This window comes from Tamandua tetradactyla, chromosome 5, assembly GCF_023851605.1.
Source record: "Tamandua tetradactyla isolate mTamTet1 chromosome 5, mTamTet1.pri, whole genome shotgun sequence".
Classification (NCBI taxonomy): domain Eukaryota; kingdom Metazoa; phylum Chordata; class Mammalia; order Pilosa; family Myrmecophagidae; genus Tamandua; species Tamandua tetradactyla.
In genome coordinates, this window is record NC_135331.1 from 165341132 (window position 1) to 165367543 (window position 26412).

The 26412-nt window shown below is 38.9% G+C and overlaps 1 protein-coding gene and 1 pseudogene across 1 annotated transcript in view; both read right to left on the reverse strand.

Annotated features, from left to right (window-relative positions):
- Positions 1–8799: 8799 nt before the first annotated feature.
- The window catches only part of PDSS2 (decaprenyl diphosphate synthase subunit 2), a 383533-nt gene continuing 365920 nt past the window's right edge, over positions 8800–26412 (reverse strand). Inside the window, exon 8 of the mRNA XM_077162555.1 lies at positions 8800–9770. Within this exon, the coding sequence (XP_077018670.1) occupies positions 9612–9770 (159 nt within the window). The 3' untranslated portion in view covers positions 8800–9611. The remainder of the gene's footprint in view (positions 9771–26412) is intronic.
- On the reverse strand, positions 11679–13052 carry LOC143685021 (NADH dehydrogenase [ubiquinone] flavoprotein 2, mitochondrial pseudogene; annotated as a pseudogene).

The following is a 26412-nucleotide window of genomic DNA, read 5'->3' on the forward strand; positions in this document are numbered from 1 at the left end:
TTATACTATCATTACAACCATGCAAAAAGATACACATGGGAGAAAGGCTGGAAGAATGTAAGTGTAATGATAATCATGAGTGCTAGGGTGGTGAGATTGTGAAAGATTTTTATTTTCCAAAATTTCAGTAAATGGTTACTTACTTAAATGTATTTAAAAAGTGAATTTCAAGCTACTCCTTCAGGCAAGGCAGTGAAGAGCCCACACACTTGTTTGTTCTCAGGAGCCCTGTGAGGCAGAGGTTAGGCCTTAGAAGTGAGCAGATCAAGTTAAGAGGAAACTGATGTAGCTTTTCAATGAAGATGGAGTCAGCAGCTCCAAAAAGAAAGGAAGAGAATGAAAGCCTGAGAAAATTTCTCTCTCATGGAAGAGAAGGAAACACACATGATAGAAAAACATTCCCATACCAGTAGGGGCCTGACACATAGCACTTCAGGGCTGGGAGGGCAGGTGGGGTGGGCTGCAGGTAGGGGCAGGGCCACTCAGTGCTGGCCTCTTCCTACTCTCCCTGGGTGAAACATGTACTTAAGTCATCTTTAGAAATCCCTTGTGAAAGACAAATCAGATTGAGTCAAGTTATGTAGTTTACTGCATTTTATTTGGGACACTAAAGTTTTGCTGCAGCAAAGAAAGCTATGATAGAAGTAGCTTCTGGGTTCTAGAGCATTCGTTTGTTTTTATTTAGCTCTGAGGGGGCCCAGGGCTTTCTCTACACAGTTTTATCACTGCTATCTCCTGAATGGGGAAGCAAGACAATTTTTGAAGGAATAAACCACTTCATTTGAGAAGGGATCCGAACTGAAGACAGGGAAAGAGAAAAAGGCAAATGATGATCTTGTTAGATTGCTGTGTGTGTGTGTGTGTGTTTTCCCTTGGTCTGTTTTTTTTTTAATGCAATTCTGTTGAGGTATATATATATATACCATACAATCCATCCAAAGTACACAATCATACAATCAATGGTTCAGAGTATCATGCGTTTTTAAAAGAAAGTACAATTTTATTATTAATAAAAGATTATTAACAATAATATAAACTATTAAAAATAATGCAGTATGTTCTCAACTTCAACTTTTCTTTTTTTAGTGGGAACAATTGTGTCCTCACAGTTATTCAATTATACAAAAAGGATGACAAAAAAAAATTAAACACAGTCCATGTGGATCTTTTGTGCCTTCTCTAGATTGAGTGACAGTTACTACAATTTCTAAAGGTAGATGTTGGAGCGTCTTTCTATTGGTTAGGAAGATGATCATATTGATAGGATTTTAAAGCAGGTGAGAAATAAAGAGGCCCGAAAGAATCATCCTGTAATTACAACCCCAGAAAGAAGCTTGAAAGGTTCCCTTATCAGTGATGAACTTGCTGAGTAACTAGAGGTAGGTGGGGAAAAGATACCCTTTAGCTGCAATTTTGTTGATTAAAGACAATTTCCCCCATCCCACACCTCCTCATTACCCAAAGAGAATTTGCCAAGTTTTGAAAGATCATCATGGATTATTCAGATTACTTTCCTGTCACGTGGGTTCAATGTGTTGCATATGCAGGGTCTGAACAAATGTCTACATTTCGCACTAATGTATAGGGTCTTTTACCTAAGTTTGCAGGTGTCACTCACATCCTGGGCCGCCAAAATAACACTGACATACATAATACAAAGTCTCAAATGCTGGAAGGTGGATGGAGCAAACAATGTCAATGTTTCAGTAATCATTTATTTTTTAGGTGTGAATGGATAAGCCACATTATAAGCAAGAAAACAGGAAGAGAATTTAGTGTTATCAAGTAAAATTTACAACAAAGTTATTAATCCTTACCTTCTTTCGAAGTTAACTAATCATGAATAGTAATAATAGCTCACTACATGACTAATTAATATAGCTTTTATACCGGAAGACAGCTTTTCTAAGTTAGAGAACTTGAAAGAAGCTGTCCTAGTGGGGCAGGGAATTGCCTTATAGCTTTTGGGGAAATGTAATTTAAATTTTTAAGCAGCACTGTCTGTAGTGCTGGGAGCAAGAAAGAGATGCATCATATCCTGAGGCAGAGTACAGGAAGAGGAAGGGAGAAGAGGGGAAGAATCAAAATGGAGGGAGGTTGCTGGACAGAGAAGGAAGCTGTGCTTAGCAACCTGAAATGCTGCAGAGAAGGGGAGGGCACTGAGGGTGGGGTTGCAAATTTCACAGTAAGGGCATCATCTGTGAGATTCAAGAGGAGTTTTGTGTTGAGTTCATGTGTCAACTTGGCCAAGTTATGGTGTCCAGTTGTTTGATCAAGCAAGCACTGGCTTGATTGCTACTGTGAAGATACTTTGTGGATTTAATATAATCAACTAGATGATTGTATCTATGGCTGATTACATCTACAATCAACTGAGATTGCCTTCAACAATGAGAGAAGTCTCATCCAATCAGCTGAAGGCCTCAAAAGGAGAAGTGATGATTTCAGCAGTCAGAAGAGAAAATTTCCATCTCTACTTCAGTCAGCCAGCTTCTTCTGAGGATTTCATCTATAACCTTCATTAGAGTTCTAAACTTGCAGCATGCCCTACAGAATTTGGATTTGCCCATCTCCACAGTCACAGTCAGAGGAGACAATTCTTATCAAATCTCATATTTAATATATATATCCTGTCAGTTCTATTTCCCTAGAGAACCCTGACTGATACAGCTTTGGTACTGAGAGTGGGGTGGTTCTTGAGAAACAGAATCTTAAGGATGAGATTTCTGAACTGGTTCTCTCATACGATTAGATTCAAAGGTACTAATGACTCAATTTCCAGCAATCAAGATGGAACTGATAATCCTCCTCATGAACTAGCAAATAGAGATGCTACCTGGAGCCTTTGGCAGGCCCCTATAGGAGAATAACAACACAGACCATTTCCTATGCTGCTTAAAGTAGATGCCATGAAATGGCTCAGCTTGAAAAATGGGAATTATTAGGTCACAGTTTTGAGGCTGAGAAAATGTCCAAATCAAAGCATCATCAAGGCAATGCATCCTTCCCAAAGACTGGCTGCCAGTGGCTCCTCCACCATGTGGCAAGACATGTGGTGGTGTGTGCTGGTCTCTCCTTTTCCTTCTGGATTTCTTTGCTTTCAGCACTCTTGCTTCCATGGCTGTATATCTGCATTCCGTTTATAAAGGATTCCAGTGAAAGAATTAAGAACTATCCTGAATGAGGTGGGTCACATCTTAACTGAAGTAGCCTCATCAAAAGGTCCTCCTCACGATGGGCCCACACCCGCAGGGATGGATTAAATTTAAGAACATGTTTCTCTGGGGTACATAAAGAGTCAAACCACTACACAGACCCTCAGGATTTTGGAGCAAAGCCTTGTCATCCTCTGCAGATAACTACTCTCCTTTTGAGAAACAGCATTTGGCCTGATACTGGGCTTTAATAAAGGCTGAATATAGACTGAATGCTTAACCAAGCCATAAAATTGGGCATGTACAGCAGTATTCCATTATAAAAGGAAAGTTGTATGTATGAGGTAGGGGTCGAACAGGCCCTGAAGGCATAAGTAAATTATATGAGGAAGTGGCTCAAATGACCATGGCTGCCACTTTTGCCACATTATCTTCTCTTTCCTAGCCCATACTGATGGCCTCTTGGGGAGTTCATTATGACCAGTTGACTGTAGAAGAGAAAACTTGGGCTTGGTTTACAGATGGTTCCGCATGATATACAGGTACTGCCCCAAAGTGGACAGCTACAGCATTACAGTTTCTTTCTGGGACATCCCTAAAGGACAGTGGTGAAGGGGAATCTATCCAGTGGGCAGAACTTCGAGTAGTGCATCATTTTCCTTCGAAGAAGAAATGGTTGGAGGAGTATTTGTATACTGATTCATGGGGCTGTCATCCATGGTTTGGCTGGAAGGTCAGGAACGTGGAAGAAATATGATCGGAAAATTGCTAACAGAGAGGTCTAGGGAAGACCTTTCTGAGGGGGCAAAAAAACAACAACGAGGATATTTGTGTCCCATGTGAATGCTCATTAGAGGGTGACTTTAGCAGAGGAAGATTTTAATAATCAGGTTGGTAAGATGACCCATTCTGTTGATACCAGTTGGCCTCTTTCCTCAGTCACTCCTGTCATTGCTCAATGGGTTCATGAATAAAGTGGTCATGTTGGTAGGGATGGAGGTTATGCATGAACTCAGCAACATGGACTTCTACTCATCAAGGCAGACCTGGCTACAGCCACGGCCAAGTTTCCAATCTACCAGCAGCAGAAACCCACACTCAGCCCCCAGTATGGCACCATCCCCTCCTGAAGTGATCAGCCTGCTACCTAGTGGCAGATTATGTTGGACTACTCCCATCATGAAAGGGACAGTATTATCTGGAATATGTCTCTATTCCAACCAGAATAGAGACATATTCCAGATAATAGCTTTATCTTCCCTGCATGCAATGCTTCTGCCAAAACTATCATCCTTGAACTTACAGAATGCTTTCACCACTGTCATAGTATTCTGCGCAGTATTACTTCTGATCAAGAAACTCACTTCACAGCAAACAAAGCGCAGGAATGGGTACATCATGGAGTCTACTGTCTTACCATGTTCCCCATCATCTTAAAGCAGCCGGATTGATATGACAGAACAGTCTTCTGAAGATTCAATTCCAGTGCCAACTAGGTGGCAATACCTTTCAGAGATGGGGCAATGCTCTCCGGGAGGCTGTGTATGCTCTAAATCAGCATCTACTCTAGGTGCTGTTTCTCCCATAGCCAGGATTCACAGGTCCAGGAATCAAGGAGTGAAAATGGGGTCACTGTTATCCCTAGTGAACCACTAGAAAAATTTTTGCTTCCTGTCTCTTAAACCATCAGTTCTATTTGTCTGTGGGTCTTAGTTCCAAAAGGTGGAGTGCTTCCACCAGGAGATACATAAGGATTACACTGAACTGGAAGTTCAGACTTCCACCGGCCACTTTGGGCTCCTCATGCCTTTGAATCAACAAGCAAAGAAGGGAATTACTATACTGACTGGAGTGACCAATCTTGATTATTAGGGAGAAATAGGGCTGCTACTATACAGTGGAGGTAAAGAACAGCTTGTCTGAAATACAGCAGATGCCCTTGGAAATCTCTTAGTACTACCATGCACTGTGATTCAAGTCAGAGGAAAACTGCAACAACCCAATCCAGGCAGGTCTTCTAATGGCTCAGAAACTTCAAGAATGAAAGTTTGGATCACCCCACCAGGCTAAGAACTATGGCTTGCTGAAGGCAAAGGGAATATGGAACGGATAGTGGAAGAAGGTAGTTATAAGTCTGAGCTATGACCATGTGACAAATTACAGAAATGAGGACTGTCATCGTTATGAATATTTCTTCCTTGTTTTGTTATGCATATATTTGGATAAATACATAAAGCAAGAATTTTGGATATCTTCCCCTTATCATATGACATAGGATATCAAGTTAAGAGAATATTACCCAAAGACTTGCACCTTATTCTGGGGAAAATTAGTGTGTGTTCTAGTTTGCTAGCTGCCGGAATGCAACACACCAGAGACAGATTGGCTTTTAATAAAAGGGGATTTATTTTGTTAGTTCTTCAGAGGAAAGGCAGCTAACTTTCCACTGAGGTTCTTTCTTACATGGAAGGCACAGGATGGTCTCTGCTGGTCTTCTCTCCAGGCCCCTGGGTTCCAACAACTTTCCCCAGGGTGACTTCTTTCTGCATTTCCAAAGGCCTGTGCTGAGCTGCAAGTGCTGAGACGAGGAATGCCGAGCTGCTTAGCAGTGCTACGTTGCGATCTCTCATTTAAGCACCAACCAATTAAGTCAAAAGTCACTCTTTGCAGCAGACACGCCTCCTAGCCGACTGCAGATCTAGTTAGCAACAGATGAGGTTCATGTACCATTGGCTTATGTCTGCAGCACAAGACTAGGTATGCTCACCTGGCCAAGTTGACAACTGAATCTAACTAATACAGTGTGTTTCTGGTTGTTTGTAGGACTGTTGAGTATTGTTAGGTGAAAATATGAATGCTATTGCTTTTATTTGGAGATTAAATATGGTTTAAGATATGCCTGGGTGCTAAATTGACAAGGGAGAACTAGAGTGGTTAAGTTTTTGTGTCACCTTGGCCGGTTATACTGTCAAGTTGTTTGGCTAAACAAGCACTGACCTGATTGCTACTGTGGAGATATTTTGTCGATTTAAATAATTTGTAAGTTGATTGCATCTATGGCTGATTACATCTATAATCAACTAAGGAGATTGCCTTCAACAATGAGAGAAGTCTCATTCAATCAGGTGAAGGCCTCAAAAGGAGAAGTGATGATTTCAGCAATCAGAAGAGAGAATTTCTGTTTCTACTGGCTGAAGTAGAATCCCCCAACTTCTCCTGGGGGTTTCATCTATAACCCTCATCAGAGTTCTTAGCTTATAGGTCCTAGTTCTAGAGTGACCTATAGAATTTGGACTTGCCCATTCCTACAGTTGCAGGAGACAATTCTTAGAAAAAATCTCATAATATTTACATTATATACACCTCCAGTCAGTTCTGTTTCCCTAGAGAACTCTGACTAATAAAGGGTGCCAGAAGAGGAGTGCAGTTAGAGAGCAGGTACATTTGTTTTGCAAGTATTCTGAATGTCTAAAGCATTTGCTGGTGTAGAAAAGCATTTGCTGGTCTAGAATGTGGGGGCTTGTAATGCATTTCAAGTTGCAAGGGTTAAAGAATCAGTGGTAGGAAAGAAGGTTTGTTGACAAAGCTGAAAGGAAAAAAAATGAAGATGGAGGGAGGAAATTCTATTTTAGGTATATGGGGAACTGAACACATTCATAGCCATTAGAAGAAACATTGAAGATTTAGGGACAGAGACACAGGCAAAATTGAGATCTTTGGCTGAAAAGACCCTCGGAAAGGGAGAGGGGTGTGAGGATATGGATATCAGTCATAAGTCCCTGGTCTTCTCTGCCAGTTTCTGCATCTGGGGGATATCACTAATTCCTAAGACTGTGGGAACTAAAACAAGATAGCGTATTAATGCTCATAGAGGGCCTGGCACACTGGGACCCCTCACTAATGCAGCTTTTATGATATTTAATCAAGAACACTGACAGTGAGGAAGTACGGGGGTGGGAGCAGTAGCCTAAAGTGCTAAAGTTTGAGTGAGGAGACCTTCTAGGGCCTTATACCCAGGCAGTGGCCTGAGAGGTGTATCTAAGGAAGGTCTCTCCCCCTAAACTTCTCCTTTGAGATTGTGTCAAATTATAAAACTTAATTTGGGTTAATAAATATATATCCCTGAGAAGGGGCTTGGGGAGAGGCTATTAGCATTTTATACTTTTGAGTGAATTAGCCAATGCTTTGGGTTTTAGGGAAGCTACCCAAAATGCAGAGGACATGAGAACTCTGCTAAGTATGATCCAAGAAAAGAGGTGAGCACCGCTGTGGGCTGGGGCAGAGCTCTGATGGAGGTCACTGACAGTGAGGTCAGTCCACAGCTCCCAGGGAGCCAGGACAGCAAGGTACTAGAGATGGAACGAAGGACACAAAGGCTGGGAAGACAGTGACAAAAGGGAGGTCAGAAAGGATCGAAAGAAACTGGAAAGGCAGGTGCTGAAATAGAAGAGCCCAGGATTACAAGTCATTCCAAAGGAGAGTTGGGGAATATTTTAGGTCACTTCTGAGGCAGTTTAGCAAGAAGTTTGCCATTAAGTTTTCTGCAGTTTTTCAGAGCCCCTCTTTGAGTTTTGCTTTCTTCCCTCCTAGATTCTAGTATAGTGTTTTTGTTAGTTAGACACTCAGAAATGTCAAGCTTTTAGAAAAGAAGACAAAGCTGGAAAAACTTCAGAAATTATCTCACATAACCTCATTTTATAAATGAGGAAACTGAGGCTCAGAGAGAAGTGACTTGTTGAAGGTCACTCTGAAAATCAGCTGCTAAATCAGAAACATCCTGCTGTGTGCCCAGTAGCACCCAACTGTATCCTTTATAAAACCTAAGGCACACTGAGGTCCCTGGCCATCCAAAGAAGACAAAGCATTCATTACTCTTCCTTTATGGAAGTTAATGATTAAACCCTATTCTGACCTAGAGCATAGTTAATAATTAAGCCAATATCAGTGAGAAAAGACGTTCAAACAGAAGAATGTTCTCTTAAGCTTTATCTATAGACCTTCGAACTGCAGCAGCATAAACTGTACAATTACAATACCCCAAGTGTACTTATCAATATTTCATAATACAGTACTTCAACCTCTGTAGCTTTACATTGTCTCTTCATTGCATGCCACACGCTGGTCCCTGATAAAATGGTTTTGTAACTTTTGAGGAGAAGAATTTAACTAAAATAACTTCACTTAGTGTTTGAGTGAACAAGGTAATAAAATCTGTTTGCTGTGTTTGCATGTCTCCAGAAAAGGCTGTAATTACACCACACACTGAAGAAAGGTAGCTGAGTCTCAATCTAGATCATTTATGTAAACTCAGCCTTCTTGTCAACGGTATTCTCATATTGCACGCATGCAAGCCGCAAAAATCATCTCCTAGAACCACACAGAGACAGTGTCCGATTGCAAGGCTGTGAGATTGCTTATGTTCTTTCCGTAATTGGATGTCTGTGGTTCAAGACTAAAATCTGACATTCTGAAGTTAAAAGGAAAATCTCACCAATGAACTACCCAGTACAACAGTTATATGACTGATATTTACAAAAACTAAAGGTATTCTCTATACCAAAGTATTACAAATGAATATGTTTCACTTGAAAGATGTTCCATGTTCAGCTTTTCTTTTGAGACTAAAGGTATTCTCTATACCAAAGTATTACGAATGAATATGTTTCACTTGAAAGATGTTCCATGTTCAGCTTTTCTTTTGATTTTGAAAGTTTGGCTTTTTGAAATAGTGCTTGAAAAAAATCTGGTCTTCAAGAAAAAAAATCAGGCAATTCCTAATACAACCAATCTAACATTTGGTAACTTTTTAATCTCCTCCTTAAAATATTTGCTATTTTTTCATCAGCAATTTTTCAGGAAGAAAAAAAACCAACTTATAAAACCCATGAAGCACAAAGTAGATTCATATTGTATCTATAAATAGTACAGAGACAGAATTGAAAAAAGGAAAATAAAGCGTATTTTCTCTTACTTCATTCTTTGTTATAACAAATTGGTCACTAATTTTTGAATTGACAGTCCTCTCTGGCTGATATTGATGGTGTTTCTCTTGACACCTGCAGCTTTCAGTTTGCTCTGTCTTCACGAGCAGGAAAACCACAGGCCACCGCCCTGGCGCCATCCCTGGCTCGGTCCAATCAATAAGGACTTATTTCCTGTCCATTTGCTGAGGTCACAGGAGTGAATCTCATTAATTATTTCTGCTGCTGCAGCCTCAAGTGTGCTTCTGGCATGACTAGTGAAAACTGCTTGGCCTTTTTTTCCTTCTAATTTATTTGTAGGATTTCCAAAAATAAGGGAGTATTCATTTAGCAATGAGATTAAAGGAAGAAATAAACGTATATATATATTTGAAAGCCATTAATTACGTTAGATATTTAATCATGAAAGCTCTCCGGATCACCTCATTCTCTAGTTTTTTCAGCAAATGAACAATAGCGTCTTTTTAATTTGGCGTCATGAAAATCTGGTCACAGCAAACACAATGTTTTCTAAAGCAGATCTGGCCTCTGAGGGAGGAAAGCTCTCCAGGGCTTCCAGGGCTTTGTTTCCATGGTAACGACACAGGTCAATAGCTGAAGTCACACCTTTGCCAGCTTTGATTGTGTCTCGCAACTGTTAAGAAACAAATGTACAATAAGTCAGTTATACAGTACGTAAGTGTACAATAAAAGTCAGTCATACAGTAAGCCCCACAATTAAATTGGGGAGGGGATGTGAGAAAACAAAGAGCGTGAGGTACAGGATAGACTGTTTCAGCTACATTATCTTGAGGTAAAGAGGACATCATTCCCCAAAGATCTGGAGACACGTTCCCTAAGGCTGCTCGGTGTCTGCGCTCCAGAGCAGCACAATAGGCTCCAATCAGTCTAATTACACTTCCTCCCCGACTCCCACCCCTTGATATCTTGAAATGTGCCCCGCTGGGGGATGGCAGTAACGAAGGTGGAGGGCATTTTACATCCCTGGCATTTTGAATGCAGCAGCCTGAGCTTTTTCACTTGAAGATGGTTTCATCAACATCCTAGTTAATTCCTTACTACTTTTTTTTTTTGTTACACTATATGTTGACACAATAGTCCATATGAAAATTTAAGAAAGGCACATAGTATTAGATCTGAATGTAGCATTTAAACAACAGAAATATTTTATTTTACTGGGAAGAATGAACCAAAATGCCCTTTGTAAAGGATACAGTCAACTCTTGCCAATAAATGGAGTTGACTTCTAATCCCTCCCTTCAGCATCAGCAAAGGATCAATGAAATGGTTGTTTTAGATTTTAAAAGACTTGCAATGATTTGATCTGTCAGCTTTCCCTTGCCCAGATTGTCTTTTTCTCACAGTGAATGCCTCCAATGCTTGCCTTACTGTCAGAAAGCTGGGAGACCTCCTCTGATGCCCTGTCCATTAAGGCACTCACTTATGAGTGCTGCTCACTCATGACTGAACTTTCTGGCCTCCAGTGGTTGGGTGTGACCATGTGACAAGTTCTAATTCATGAGTTTTGACTGATGCTTGCCACTTCTGGGTGGTGCAGATGAGACCCTCTGGAATTTTGGAGAAGTTTCTTAGACTGATATGACCTACGATGGAAAATGTAGTGTGGCCAAGAAAGAAATCTTTGTTGTTTTAAGCCACCGAGATTGGGGCTTGTCTGTAGCCACCTTGAATGATACCTCACCAAGTTCTAGTCATTCTATCTCCTTTAGAGCTCTCAAGTTTATCTTCTACTTTTCTTTCCCATTGCCACTCCATCAGTTCAGGCTATCAACATTCTTCACCTAGATTATTTTTTGCGATCATTTCCTAGAGTCTTCCTACCACCAACTCTGTGCCCCTAGGCTCTACCCACACCATGCTGCCAGGGAGATATTTATAAACTGCAAATTTAATTTTGCTTAAAGCCCTTCACTGCCCTCCAATAAATGGCCATAAGAAAAGAATCCAGGTTCTTTCAATGGGTGTAGAAGTCCCTTCTGAATCTAGCTCTAGCCCAGCCTTACTTTCTTCTTTTCATCTTACTTTTTCTTACTTTCTTCCTTTCATCATATATTTAGGGGAAATGCTTGCAGTTCTCAGAGGTGACCTACCTTATCACCTGAGGTTCTCCCACACCCATCCCACACCTGCTCCCCCAATTCCACCTGGGCATAATGCACTCAGCAAAGACCAGCCCCTAAGGGGTTGGGTGCCTCTTTCTCTGGGCTCCCAGTCCCCTGTGCACAGCATTTCTAGAGTACAGCATTTTTATAAAGTGTTCCATTTTAATTCTCCTTTCTCTTTTCTATCTCTTCATTAGACTTTAAACTACTGAATAATGCATGAAACACTAACAAATAAGAGAAATAGCTTGGTTTATTCTTCTAATTACTAGGATGAGAGAACAGGGGTTCAAAGAAGTTCAACAACTCACCCAAGATCATAGATGGATGATGGCAAAGATGAGATCAGAAACCAGTGTTTATTTTTTTTTTAAATTTTTTATTGTGGTATACATATAACATTTCCATTTTGCCCACATTCAAGGCTACCATCAACTACCAAAAGTTTTCCATCACCCCTTATGAAACTCTATACCAATTAAGCATTAAGTCGCCCCCCTGGTAATCTGCAATCTTCTTTCTGTCTCTAGGAATTTGCATATTCTAATTATTTCACATAAGTGAGATCATACAATATGTTTCCTTATGTCTGGCTTATTTCATTTAACCTGATATTTTCAAGGTTCATCCATTTTGTAGCATGCTTTAGGAGCTTCATTGTTTGTTTTTTTTTTAACTTTAAGTAGATAGGAGATACATATTTTATTTCTCGTGTGACATATATATCAATATCTATTTATACTCAATTGTGTGTGTGTATGTATTTTATATATAACTGAAAATAAATTAAAGGTCTGCTTTTATACCATAGGCAGGTCCTTTGGATGGTTTGGTCAAAGAGATAAATCTTCCAGTTGATTACTTCAATATCCTTTGGAATCAGATTTTCATAATAGCTATCATTTATCTGAACCATCAGTGCACTTACAAAGGCCCCTAAACTTTCCACCTCTAAAAGAGCGAACAGTTTGTTAGGTGTAGTCTTCCCAACTTTTATGCTAAGCTTTTCTGTATAGCTTCCAGTTTGCTGTAAGAATCTCAAAGCATGCAAGGGGTAGTTGTGCATACCTGAATGTGATACTTTCTAACTGTTTTTCAATTATACATTTTATAAAAAGTTGCTACTTCATATACTCTCATTGAGGGCATTTGTAAAACTTCAGTTAACCTTGTTCATAGAAGAGACTGGCAACTATCCATTCTGTCTGTAGGCTAAATCCAGGACTGGAAGCAAACTTGATGATTTATGCTTGTCTGGATAGTTTTTTTTTTAGATGTGCCTCTATCTTCTTAGTAGTTTTCTGGTGTGTAATCAAATGGAGTATCTGGGTTATTCTCAGGAGTAACTCTGTGCACAAATAAGGCTCCTGCAGCTCCATTCTGCACAGCTGTCTTATGCAAATTCCTTGTATGCTTTCCCAAGGCCAGCCAACCGGGCCCTCAGTGCCATGGAGAACATGGTGGGTTAAACAGTCACTTCATTGCCTTTTATGGCTGAATAATATTCCATTGTATGTGTATTCTGCAGTTTTTTTATCCATTCATCTGTTAATGGCCACTTGGGTTGCTTCTACCTTTTGGCTTTTTGAATAACATTTCTAGAATATTGATATACAGGTATGTTTGAGTCCTTGCTTTCAATTTTTTTGGGTATATATATCTAGAAGTAGATTGCCAATCATATGGTATTTCTGTATTTAACTTTCTGAGGAACTGTCAAATTGTTTTCCACAATAGCTATACCATTTTACATTTCCACCAACGTGCTTGAGGGTTCTTATTTCTCTGTATCCTCATCGACACCTGTTATTTTCCTTTTTAAAAAATAATAGCCAGAATGAAGGCCAAGATGGCGGTTTAGCAATGTGCGCGTTTTAGTTTGTCCTCCAGAACAACTACTAAATAACTAAAAACAGTACCGAAAAGCTCCCAGAGCCATGTCAGTGACTGGACACACAGTGTACCCCAGTCGAGACCAGCTGGACCAGCTGCAAGCCTCCCCAAAACCGTGAGTTTCCCAAGCCATGGCAGCCAGTACCCCTCCCCCACAGGCGGCTTCCCAGAGGGAAAGGAAAGAGACTGTAAACCTGCTCAAGGCAGAGGTTGCTCATTGGGCTCACGGAAAAAGAGGAAAGGGGAGGAAATGGAGGCTTTAGTGGCTGTGTCTCTATGGAGACTTGGCAGCCTCTGGATTCAGCAGCGGGACTTCTCAGGCTGCAACTGCCCCAGGCACAGGCAGAAATGGGCTGCTTTCAGGGCTGTCTCCCACCTGTGCCTTCCCCAGGAGAGGGGTGAAGCCCAATTCAGGTGGAATCCCTCCCTCAAGGAATTCAGACCCGAGGGCTTGGCAATTTGAAGCCATTAAAACCAGCCTACAACCTCTCTTCTGTCTCCACCACGCCCCTAGAAGGGAGAGTCTACCAAAGTTAAAAGTGCCACAACATCTTTTGCTGGTGCGACCCGCAGGCAGACGCGCCACATACTGGGCAGGATAAGAAAAACAGAGCCCAGAGACTTCACAGGAAAGTCTTTTAACCTGCTGGGTCTCACCCTCAGGGAAAACTGACGCAGGTGACTCCTTGCCCCTGATAGGAGGTCAGTTTAGTCCAGGAAAACCCGGCTCGAGTCCATAATACCTACGTAGATCCTCCTAAGGGTGGGGAGGGAAAAGGTACCATACAAGCAGGGCAAGAAACAAGAAAACAAGAACTGAAAAATTATCCTCTGTTAAACAAAACCTAAGCTAGAGGTCCAGAAAAAGCAGAACTGAAGATCAAAGAACAGACAGACAACAAACTCATCTAGCAAGAAAATTCTAGGTAAGAGAAGTGAAAGCAATCACCAGAATAAACTAATTAAGGTAATTAAATGTCTAGACACCAGCAAAAAAATAGCAAATCACACCAGGAAAATTGAAGATATGGCCCAGTCAAAGGAACAAACCAATAGTTCAAACGAGATAGAGAAGCTGAAACAACTAATTCAGAATATACGAACAGACATGGAAAACCTTATCAAAAACCAAATCAATGAATTGAGGGAGGATATGAAGAAGGCAAGGAACGAACAAAAAGAAGAAATGGGAAGTCTGAAAAAACAAATCACGGAACTTATGGGAATGAAAGATACAGTAGAAGAGATGAAAAAAACAATGGAAACCTACAATGGTAGATTTCAAGAGACAGAGGTTAGGATTAGTGAACTGGAGGACAGAACATCTGAAATCCAACAAGATACAGAAACTATAGGGAAAAAAAAATGGAAAAATATGAGCAGGGACTCAGGGAATGGAATGATAATATGAAGCACACAAATATACATGTTGTGGGGGTCCCGGAAGGAGAAGAGAAGGAAAAAGGAGGAGAAAAACTAATGGAAGAAATTATCACTGAAAATTTCCCAACTCTTATGAAAGACCTAAAATTACAGATCCAAGAAGTGCAGCATACCCCAAAGAGAATAGATCCAAATAGACGTTCTCCAAGACACGTACTAGTCAGAATGTCAGAGGTCAAAGAGAAAGAGAGGATCTTGAAAGCAGCAAGAGAAAAACAATCCATCACATACAAGGGAAACCCAATAAGACTATGTGTAGATTTCTCAGCAGAAACCACGGAGGCGAGAAGACAGTGGGATGATATATTTAAATTACTAAAAGAGAAAAACTGCTAACCAAGAATTCCATACCCAGCAAAATTGTCCTTCAAAAATGAGGAGGAGATTAAAACATTTTCAGACAAAAAATCACTGAGAGAATTTGTGACCAAGAGACCAGCTCTGCAAGAAATACTAAAGGGAGCACTAGAGACAGATACAAAAAGACAGAAGAGAGAGATGTGGAGAAGAGTGGAGAAAGAAGGAAAATTAGATATGACATACAAAATACAAAAGGCAAAATGGTAGAGGAAAGTACCACCCAAACAGTAATAAAACTAAATGTTAATGGATTAAACTCCCCAATCAAAAGACACAGACTGGCAGAATGGATTAAAAAACAGGATTCTTCTATATGCTGTCTACAGGAAACACATCTTAGACTCAAAGATAAACATAGGTTGAAAGTGAAAGGTTGGGAAAAGATATTTCATGCAAATAACAACCAGAAAAGAGCAGGAGTAGCTATACTAATATCCAACAAATTAGACTTCAAATGGAAAACAGTTAAAAGAGACAAAGAAGGATACTATGTACTAATAAAAGGAACAATTCAACATGAAGACATAACAATCATAAATATTTATGCACCAAACCAGAATGTCCCAAAATACATGAGGCAAACACTGCAAACACTGAAAAGGGAAATAGACACATCTACCGTAATAGTTGGAGACTTCAATTCCCCACTCTCATCAATGGACAGAACATCTAGACAGAGGATCAATAAAGAAACAGAGAATTTGAATATTACAATAAATGAGCTAGACTTAACAGACATTTATAGGACATTACACCCCACAACAGCAGGATACACCTTTTTCTTAAGTGCTCAGGGATCATTCTCAAAGATAGACCATATGCTGGGTCACAAAGCAAGTCTCAACAAATTTAAAAAGATTGAAATCATACAAAACACTTTCTCAGATCATAAGGGAATAAAGTTGGAAATCAATAATAGCAAAGCGCCAGAAAATTCACAAATATGTGGAGGCTCAACAACACACTCTTAAACAACCAGTGGGTCAAGGAAGAAATTACAAGAGAAATCAGTAAACATCTCGAGGCAAATGAAAATGAAAACACAACATATCAAAACTTATGGGATGCAGCAAAGGCAGTGCTAAGAGGGAAATTTATTACCCTAAATGCCTGTATCAAAAAAGAAGGAAGGGCAAAAATACAGGAATTAACTGTCCACTTGGAAGAACTGGAGAAAAAACAGCAAACTAACCCAAAAGCAAGCAAAAGGAAAGAAATACCAAAGGTTAGAGCAGAAATAAATGAAATTGAGAACATGAAAGCAATTGAGAAAATCAATAAAACCAGAAGTTGGTTCTATGAGAAAATCAACAAGATTGATGTGCCCTTAGCAAGATTGACAAAAAGAAGAAGAGAGAGGATGCAAATAAATAAGATCAGAAATGGAAGAGGAGACATAACCACTGACCCCACAGAAATAAAGGAGGTAATAACAGGATACTATGAACAACTTTATGCTAATAAATACAACAATGTAGATGAAATGGACAAGTTCCTAGAAAGGCATGAACAACCAACTTTGACTCAAGAAGAAATAGATGACCTCAACAAACCAATGACAAGTAAAGAAACTGAATCAGTCATTAAAAAGCTTCCCAAAAAGAAAAGTCCAGGACCAGATGGCTTCACATGTGAATTCTACCAAACATTCCAGAAAGAATTAGTACCAATCCTGTTCAAACTCTTCAAAAAAATTGAAGCAGCGGGAAAGCTGCCTAATTCATTCTATGAAGCCAACATCACCCTCATACCAAAACCAGGCAAAGATATTACAAAAGAAGAAAACTATAGACCAATCTCTCTAATGAATATAGATGCAAAAATCCTCAACAAAATTCCAGCAAATCGAATCCAGCAACACATTAAAAGAATTATACATCATGACCAAGTAGGATTCATCCAAGGTATGCAAGGATGGTTCAACATAAGAAAATCAATTAATGTAATACGCCATATCAACAAATCAAAGCACAAAAATCGCATGATCATCTCAATTGATGCAGAGAAGGCATTGGACAAAATTCAACATCCTTTCCTGTTGAAAACACTTCAAAGGATAGGAATACAAGGGAATTTCCTTAAAATGATAAAGGGAATATATGAAAAACCCACAACTAATATTGTCCTCAATGGGGAAAAACTGAAAACTTTCCCCCTAAGATCAGGAATAAGACAAGGATGTCCACTATCACCACTGTTATTTAACATTGTGTTGGAAGTTCTAGCTAGAGCAATTAGACAAGAAAAAGAAATACAAGGTGTCAAAATTAGAAAGGAAGAAGTAAAACTATCACTGTTTGCAGATGATATGATACTATATGTCGAAAACCCTGAAAAATCCACAGCAAAACTACTAGAGCTAATAAACGAGTATAGCAAAGTGGCAGGGTACAAGATCAACATTCAAAAATCTGTAGTGTTTCTATACACTAGTAATGAACAATCTGAGGGGGAAATCAAGAAACAAATTCCATTTACAATTGCAACTAAAAGAATAAAATACTCAGGAGAAAATTTAACTAAAGCGACAAAAGACCTATACAAAGAAAACTACAAGAAACTGTTAAAAGAAAACACAGAAGACCTAAATAGATGGAAGGGCATACCGTGTTCATGGATTGGAAGACTAAATATAGTTAAGATGTCAATTCTACCTAAATTGATTTACAGATTCAATGCAATACCAATCAAAATCCCAACAGCTTACTTTTCAGAAATAGAAAAACCAATAAGCAAATTTATCTGGAAGGGCAGGATGCCCCGAATGACTAAAAGTATCTTGAGGGAAAAAAAACGAAGCTGGAGGTCTCACGCTGCCTGACTTTAAGGCATATTATGAAGCCACAGTGGTCAAAACAGCATGGTACTGGCATAAAGATAGATATATTGACCAATGGAATCGAACAGAGTGTTCACATATAGACCCTCTCATCTACGGACATTTGATCTTTGATAAGGCAGTCAAGCCAACTCACCTGGGACAGAACAGTCTCTTCAATAAATGGTGCCTAGAGAACTGGATATCCATATGCAAAAGAATGAAAGAGGACCTGTATCTCACACCCTATACAAAAGTTAACTCAAAATGGATCAAAGATCTAAACATTAGGTCTAAGACCATAAAACAGTTAGAGGAAAATGTAGGGAAATATCTTATAAATCTTATAATTGGAGGCGGTTTTATAGACCTTACACCTAAAGCAAGAGCACTGAAGAAATAAATAAATAAATAAATGGGAACTCCTCAAAATTAAACACTTTTGTGCATCAAAGAACTTCATCAAGAAAGTAAAAAAAACAGCCTACATAGTGGGAGACAATATTTGGAAATGACATATCAGATAAAGGTCTAGTATCCAGAATTTATAAAGAGATTGTTCAACTCAACAACAAAAAGACAGCCAATCCAATTACAAAGTGGGAAAAAGACTTGAACAGACACTTCTCAGAAGAGGAGATACAAATGGCCAAAAGGCACATGAAGAGATATCAATGTCCCTGGCCATTAGAGAAATGCAAATCAAAACCACAATGAGATATCATCTCACACCCACCAGAATGGCCATTATCAATAAAACAGGAAATGACAAGTGCTGGAGAGGAGGCAGAGAAAGAGGCACACTTATTCACTGTTGGTGGGAATGTCAAATGGTGCAACCACTGTGGAAGGCAGTTTGGCAGTTCCTCAAAAAGCTGAATATAGAATTGCCATATGACCCAGCAATACCATTGCTAGGTATCTACTCTGAGGACATAAGGGCAAAGATACAAACGGACATTTGCACACCAATGTTTATAGCAGCATTATTTACAATTGCAAGGAGATGGAAACAGCCAAAATGCCCATCAATAGACGAGTGGCTAAACAAACTGTGGTATATACAAACGATGGAATATTATGCAGCTTTAAGACAGAATAAACTTATGAAGTATGTAACAACATGGATGGACCTTGAGAACATTATGCTGAGTGAGACTAGTCAAAAACTAAAGGATAAATACTGTATGGTTTCATTGATTTGAACTGACATTAGTGAATAAACTTGGAATATTTTGTTCATAACAGAGACCATCAGGAGATAGAAATAGGGTAAGATATTGGGTAATTGGAGCTGAAGGGATACAGACTGTGCAACAGGACTGGATACAAAAATTCATAAATGGACAGCACAATACTACCTAACTGTAATATAATTATGTTAAAACACTGAATGAAGCTGCATGTGAGAATGATAGAGGGAGGAGGGCTGGGGACATATTGAAATCAGAAAGATAGATGTTAAAGATTGAGATGGTATAATCTAGGAATGCCTAGAGTGTATAATAACAGTGAAATGTACAAGGTACAATTTTAAAAATGTTTTTGCATGAGGAAGAACAAAGGAATGTCATTATTGCAGGGTACTGAAAATAGATGGTAATTAATATTTTATTTTAAAATGTCACCTTCTGTGTGAGACTAAAGCAAAAAATGTTACAAAATTAATATTTTGACTAGTGCATTTCCTAATATAACTTATGTAGATAGTTTGATTGAACGCCATAAGTACTTGGAATCTCAGGTAGGACATGAGATTTTGTTAGTTTGTCCAGAGTGATGCCCCGATGAATCCCAGAGTGATTCGATCGGTGAGTGGAAAAGTATCTGCAAAGCCCCCTTTGGGGAGTGGTGAGAACGGGGAGGAATTCAACTTCCCTAAGTTGAATTCTTGATATTCTCACAAATGGTGTGGACAACCAAAGCTATAGGCAGAGCTCCCAGTCTTGGGGTTTGTTCATATGAAACTTAACCCCGCAAAGGATAGGTCAAGTCTACTTGAAATTTAGGCCTAAGACTCAACCCCCAGAGAGCCTCTTTTGTTGCTTAGATGTGGCCCCTCTCTCCAGCCAACACAATGAGCAGTCTCACTACCCTCTCCCTCTCTGAGTGGGACATGACTCCCAGGGTGGGGTGTGGACCTTCCTGGCTACGTGGGACAGAGATCTTGGAATGAGCGAAGATTCAGCATCAAGGAATTGAGAAAAACCCTAGAATGAGCTGAGGCTTAGCATCAAGGGATTGAGAAAACCTTCTGGACCAAAAGGGGGAAGAGGGAAATGAGACAAAGTGTCAATGGCTGAGAGATTCCAATCAGAGTCGAGAGGTTATCTTATGCATCAAGTAGATATCATCTTGTTATTCAAGATGTAATGGAGAGGGGCGGGCCGCGGTGGCTCAGCGGGCAAAGTGCTTGCCTGCTATGCCGGAGGACCTCGGTTCGATTCCCGGCCCCAGCCCATGTAACGAAAACGGAGAAACAAAATACAATAAAAACAAGAAAATGTTTAAAAAGATGTTTCCCTTTCTTCCTCTCTTCCTTCCTTCTATCCTTCCTTCCTTCTCTCTGTCTTTAAAAAAAAAAAAAAAAAAAAAAAAAAAAAAAAAAAAAAGATGTAATGGAGAGGCTGGAGGGAACCGCCTGAAAACGTAGAGCTGTGTTCCAGTAGCCATGTTTCTTGATGATGATTGTATAATGATATAGCTTCCACGATGTGACTGTGTGATTGTGAAAACCTTGTGTCTGATGCTCCTTTTATCTACCTTGTCAACAGATGAGTAGAACATATGGAATAAAAATAAATAATGGGGGAACAAATGTTAAAATAAATTTAGTTTGAAATGCTAGCGATCAATGAAAGTGAGGGGTAAGGGGTATGGTATGTAAAATTTTTATTTTTTCTGTTTTAGTTTTATTTTTCTGTTGTCTTTATTTTTTCTGAATTGATGGAAATGTGTGGTAAATGATCATGATGATGAATATGCAACTATGTGATGATATTGTGAATTGCTGAGTGTATGTGTTGGGAATGTTTGTGCTTCTTGTAATTTTTTAATTAATAAAAAATTAAAAAAAATAATAGCCATTCTAGTGGACGTGAAGTGGAGAAGGCAGATTTTCCACTGTCCCATACAGGGGCACATAAGACTATATACACCACCAGACTCAGCAACCCACAGATTTTGCTACATTGCAGGGCAGTTTGGGGGAACATTTTGGCATAAGTCTCTTACCAATCACTGAAGGTATAAAGGCAATATCAGAGGCTGCCAGATTCAAATTTCTATTTTAGTTTTATAATTTTAGGGAAACCATTTAACTGCTCTGAGTTCTAAATGGGGATAATATCAGTCCCTTGTAGGACTTTTGGGGAACTAAATGAGGCAGCAAATGTGCTTAACAATGTCTAAAATACTATAGATGCTTGGAATGACTTAGTTCTTCCCACTCAAGCCCTTAGCCAAGAAAGCCACTCCAGCCACCAAGATGAAGTCTATTTTGACTTGACACACAACTTCAAAGTCAGATGAACATGGATCAGACCAGTCTTAAAGATTAAGCAAAACAAAACAAAAACACACTTCCCCTATTTTAATTCTCTTGAATCTCCCCAAATCTAGGTCAGACAGGTCAATAGTCTTCCATAATTCTAGACTTCTAGGTAGATACCTGCAGGCATGCGGATATCTGTATGGCTGGATTAGATGTTTAACTTATAAGTATTACTTGAGCACCTACTATGTGTAAAGAGTAGAATGATCCTTCTCTCCTTTATGAGTCAAGAGCTAATTAAGGGCATTCCACAAAAAGTAGCAAAACTAAGGTACGAATGTAGGGCTACGGATGTTCAGTGGAATGAGGCCTACAATCATTGGAAGAAATTCGAGGAGGCTTATCAGAGTAAGTGGAACCTGAAGCATGTCTTGAGAATGTGACTAAACAGATATGGGGATGGTAGCCACAAGGGAATTGTAGGAAGAGTTAACAGCTCCTGCAAAGGCAACAGAAGAGACCAAAGAGTACAGTGTCCAGTGAATGGAAACAGATCTGAGTGATACTACTTGTAGGAATATGTGTCAGGGGACCCAGGAAAGTTCTGAAAACTAGACTAAGAAACCAGAACTTATTTTTTTTCAATTTTTAATTATAAAATATTTCAGAAGTACAGAAAAGTTGAAAGACTAGCATAACAGTGGGCAAACTGCTATGGTCCCAGAGCCAAATCTGGCCTGCCTATTTTGTAAATAAAATTTTGTTGGAAAATAATTGTGTCCATTTGTTTAAGTATTGTCTATATTTATGCTATGTTGTTTGCATTTATGCTGTAATGGCTGTTTGGGGAGTATTAGGGGAGCTCCTATTTGTAGCACTTGTAGATTTCTGTGGTGTAAATACTCTGATTTCCAGCTTCCAACAGCTGTGGGATCACAAAATTCCTAAATATTTAATAATAAGCTTTGAGCTGGCAGGACTTTACTTCCGCATACCACTAGCTGCAGGATGCTTCACCCTTGTTTTTGCATGCATCTTCTAAGATAAGAACATTCTCCTATATAATCATGATACTATTCCACAGCTAGAAAAATTAGCGATGGTTCAGTAATATTAGCTAATATTGAGTCCATGTATAAACTTCCCAGTAGGGCCTAAAATGTCTTTCTAGCTATTTTTTTTTTCCAAAAATGATCAATCCTTATTCACACTTTGCATTTGTTTGTATTACACTTAAATCTTTTTTTTCCTCTATTACATTGCCATTTTGAAAAGACCAAGCCAGCTGTGTTGTATTAAGTCCAACAATATGCATTTCTCTGATTTTCATTTAGTTTCTTCTTCTATAAACTTTATTCAGACAGACTCAGCTGAGTATTTGATGTGACATATGATATTTAACCCTATGATGAAGGGTAATTCATATTAGGGCAAACAATACACCGCAGGACATCAATGAAAGTCATTCAAATCTTAAAAGAGTTTATTTCTCTCACTGCATACCTATTTAACTTCCAGTAAATACTCAAATCTGCTTTTTAGGGAACTGGGCTCACAGGGCTTTGCCTGCCAAGGGACTTGATAGCTTCCAAGTGGAAAATACTAATTTCATAAATCACCACTATTCTACTCCTTCTTGGACATTATCATTCCTTGTAGACATCTGTGGATACTCCCATTAGCTAAACATAAACTATTAGCTCAAAGAAAATGCTTTAGATGTAAGTAATAAGGTATAAATGAAACTCATTTTTACTATAAACTGGAATAGGCAATGAGTCTGTCTTGAAAAGAAAAATCTTACTGTTTGTAAACAAGTGATAAAAGACCCTTTAAATTGGGTTTCTCAAACCTGACTTACCTGGGGAGTTTTAAAATGCAGATAGATACCTAAGCCCCACTCCTGGAGATGGAGTCAGTAAAGCCCAAAAATTACTTCTTGGGTTGTTCCAATGATTAGATAAATTTGGAAAGTACCTCACTCAGGATATGTACTTTGATTTTCCATATTTTAAAATAGTTGTGTGGGGCTCGCAGTGCTCTAAACACACTTTCAATGAGTTGTTTCTCCAATTATCAAATTCAATTAAAACAAGCATTTATTGGCACCCTAACAGAGCCTGGAGATACAGAAAGAAACACAATTGGTACTTCCCAAGACTACGTGTTGGGGTCAGTCATAGGGCTGGAGAACCAGAGAGGGCTGAATGGAATGCTGAGGGATTAGAACCCAGGACTTTGGCTCTAATAGCTACAAGAGAAAAGCGCACAATTAAAAAAAATTTTTTTTGCCACTTCTGCTTCACCTACAGTTTCACTGGACAAAGCCCACATTGTGCATGGACAGAACTTTCTACATTAAGCAATAGCTCAAAAGGCTTGCATGCCCACTCTGATCCTGTGGCTTGAAAAACACTTTAGCTGTAGGATAAGCACCATGCAAAAATACAAAAACTTGAGCTAACAGTTTGTACTTTTATTTCCCTGATATAGCACATTAGGACACTAATGTAATTAATTATCTTTAATATAATTATAATATCTCTAATTAAGTCAACTGAATAATTGTATAAGAACAGCATCACCTGAAATAAATTAAGTCCAAATCCCCTGCTATAGGATCCAATTAAAAATATTAACAAAGTGAGAAGAGGATGCAAAGTACTTAAAGTTCAGTACATTATTATTTAACATTTATAAAATACCTTTTGAGTGATGTTGCTCTTGAGACCCTTTAGAGAAAATCATTGCATGTCTCTGAAAACTGGTTCAACATTTTTAAAATATTAAGAGAATCAAGGGTATGATGCCTTTAAGAACTCTCCTATAAAGCTAGACTCTAAAGTTACTATATCAAAAATACCAACAATATGGAGTTAGCCACTTAGAAATGAAGGAGGAGCTAAGGGTGTGAGTTAGTATCCAATGACAGAGAAGCTCCTGATCGAGATGAGGCTAGCATGAGATCTAAGTAGCACCAGGAGAAGAGGTAGCAGCTACTTCCATCCCGTGAAACCAGACAAAGACCTTATGGTCTTGGAGAAACCCTATGCATGATCTCATTCTTTAACCTAATTTTTTTTTTTACAGCTTTTACAAGGAGGAATTCATTGAGTTGTTAGTTTACAGTTCTAAGGCCACGAACATGTCTCCATTAAAACAAGTATATAAAAATGTCCAAAGCAAGAAAGGCCGATGAAGTTTGGGGTTTCTCTCTTAGCTGGAAAGGCACATGGCGAACACGGCGATGTCTGCTAGCTTTCTCTCCAGGTTTCTTATTTCATGAAACTACCCTGGGGGTGTTCCCATTCTTCATCTCCAGAGGTCTCCGGCTGCCTGGGCTCTCAAGGGTTGTTTTTTTTTTTAATATATATTCTTTATTAATTTTTAAATTAAAAAAAGATAACAAACACAAACATTCTTAACATATGCCCATTTCGTTCTACATATATAATCAGTAATTCACAATATCATCACATAGTTGCATATTCATCATCATGATAATTTCTTAGAACATTTGCATCAACTCAGAAAAAGAAATAAAAAGACAACAGAAAAAAATTCATACATACCATACTCCTTACCCCTCCCTTTCATTGATCACTAGCATTTCAAACTAAATTTATTTTAACATTTGTTCCCCCTATTATTTATTTTTATTCCATATGTTTTACTCATCTGATAAAGTAGATAAAAGGAGCATCAGACACAAGATTTTCACAATCACACAGTCACATTGTGAAAGCTATATCATTATACAATCATCTTCAAGAAACATGGTTACCTGAACACAGCTCTACATTTTCAGGCACTTCCCTCCAGCCTCTCCATTACATATCGACTAACAAGGTGATATCTATTTACTGTGTAAGAATAACCTCCAGGATAACCTCTCAACTCTGTTTGGAATCTCTCAGGCATTGACACTTTATTTTGTCTCATTTCTCTCTTCCTCCTTTCGGTCAAAAAGGTTTGCTCAATCCCTTGATGCTGAGTCCCAGCTCATTCTAGGATTTCTGTCCCTGTTGCCAGGAAGGTCCACAACCCTGGGAGTCATGTCCCACGTAGATAGAGGGCGGGTGGTGAGTTTGCTTGTTATGCTGGCTGGAGAGAGAGGCCACATCTGAGCAACAAAAGAGGTTCTCTTGGGGGGTGACGCTTAGGCCTAATTTTAAGTAGGCTTCATCTATCCTTTGTGGAGTTAAGTTTCATATGAACAAACCCCAAGATTGAGGACTCAGCCTATTGCTTTGGTTGTCCCCACAGCTTGTGAGAATATCACAAATTCTTCACTTGGGGAAGTTGAATTTTCCCCCTTTCTCACCATTCCCCCCAAGGAGATTAATACTTTTTTACTCACTGTTCAAATTACTCTGGGATTTTTTTTGGCATCACTCTGGACAAACCTACAAAACCTTATGCCCTACTCAAGGTTCCATGTACTTATGGTGTTCAATTAAGCTGTCCACATAAGTTATATTAGGAGCTGCACTAATCAAAATACAAATTTTGTACCAAATAAACATTTTTTGCTTTAGTCTCATGCATTAGTTGAAATTTTAAAATGTTAATTACCTCTATTTTCAACACCCTGCAGTAATGCATTCCTTTGTTCTTCCTCATGCAAAAACATTTTAAAATTTGCACATTTAGTCACTATCATTATATACTCTAGGTATTCCTAGATTATATCATCTCAGTCTTCATTGTTTATCTTTCTTTCTGATTTCATTTGTGCCCCCAGCCCGCCTCCCTCTGTTATTCTCACATTCAATCATTCAGTGTTCTAACATAATGGTATCACAGTTAGGTAGTATTCTGAGTTTTTACAGTCAGTCCTGTTGCACAATCTGTATCCCTTCAGCTCCAATTACCCAATATCTTATCCTATTTTCATCTCCTGATGGTCTCTGTTACCAATGAAATTCTCCAAGTTTATTCACTAATGTCAGTTCGTATCAGTGAGATCATACAGTATTTGTCCTTTTGTTTCTGCTAATCTCACTCAGCATAATGTCCATATGGTCCATCCACGTTGTTACATACTTCATAACTTTATTCTGTCTTAAAAGCTGCATAATATTCTATCGTATGTATATACCATACCTTGTTTAGTCACTCATCTGTTGATGGACATTTTGCCTGT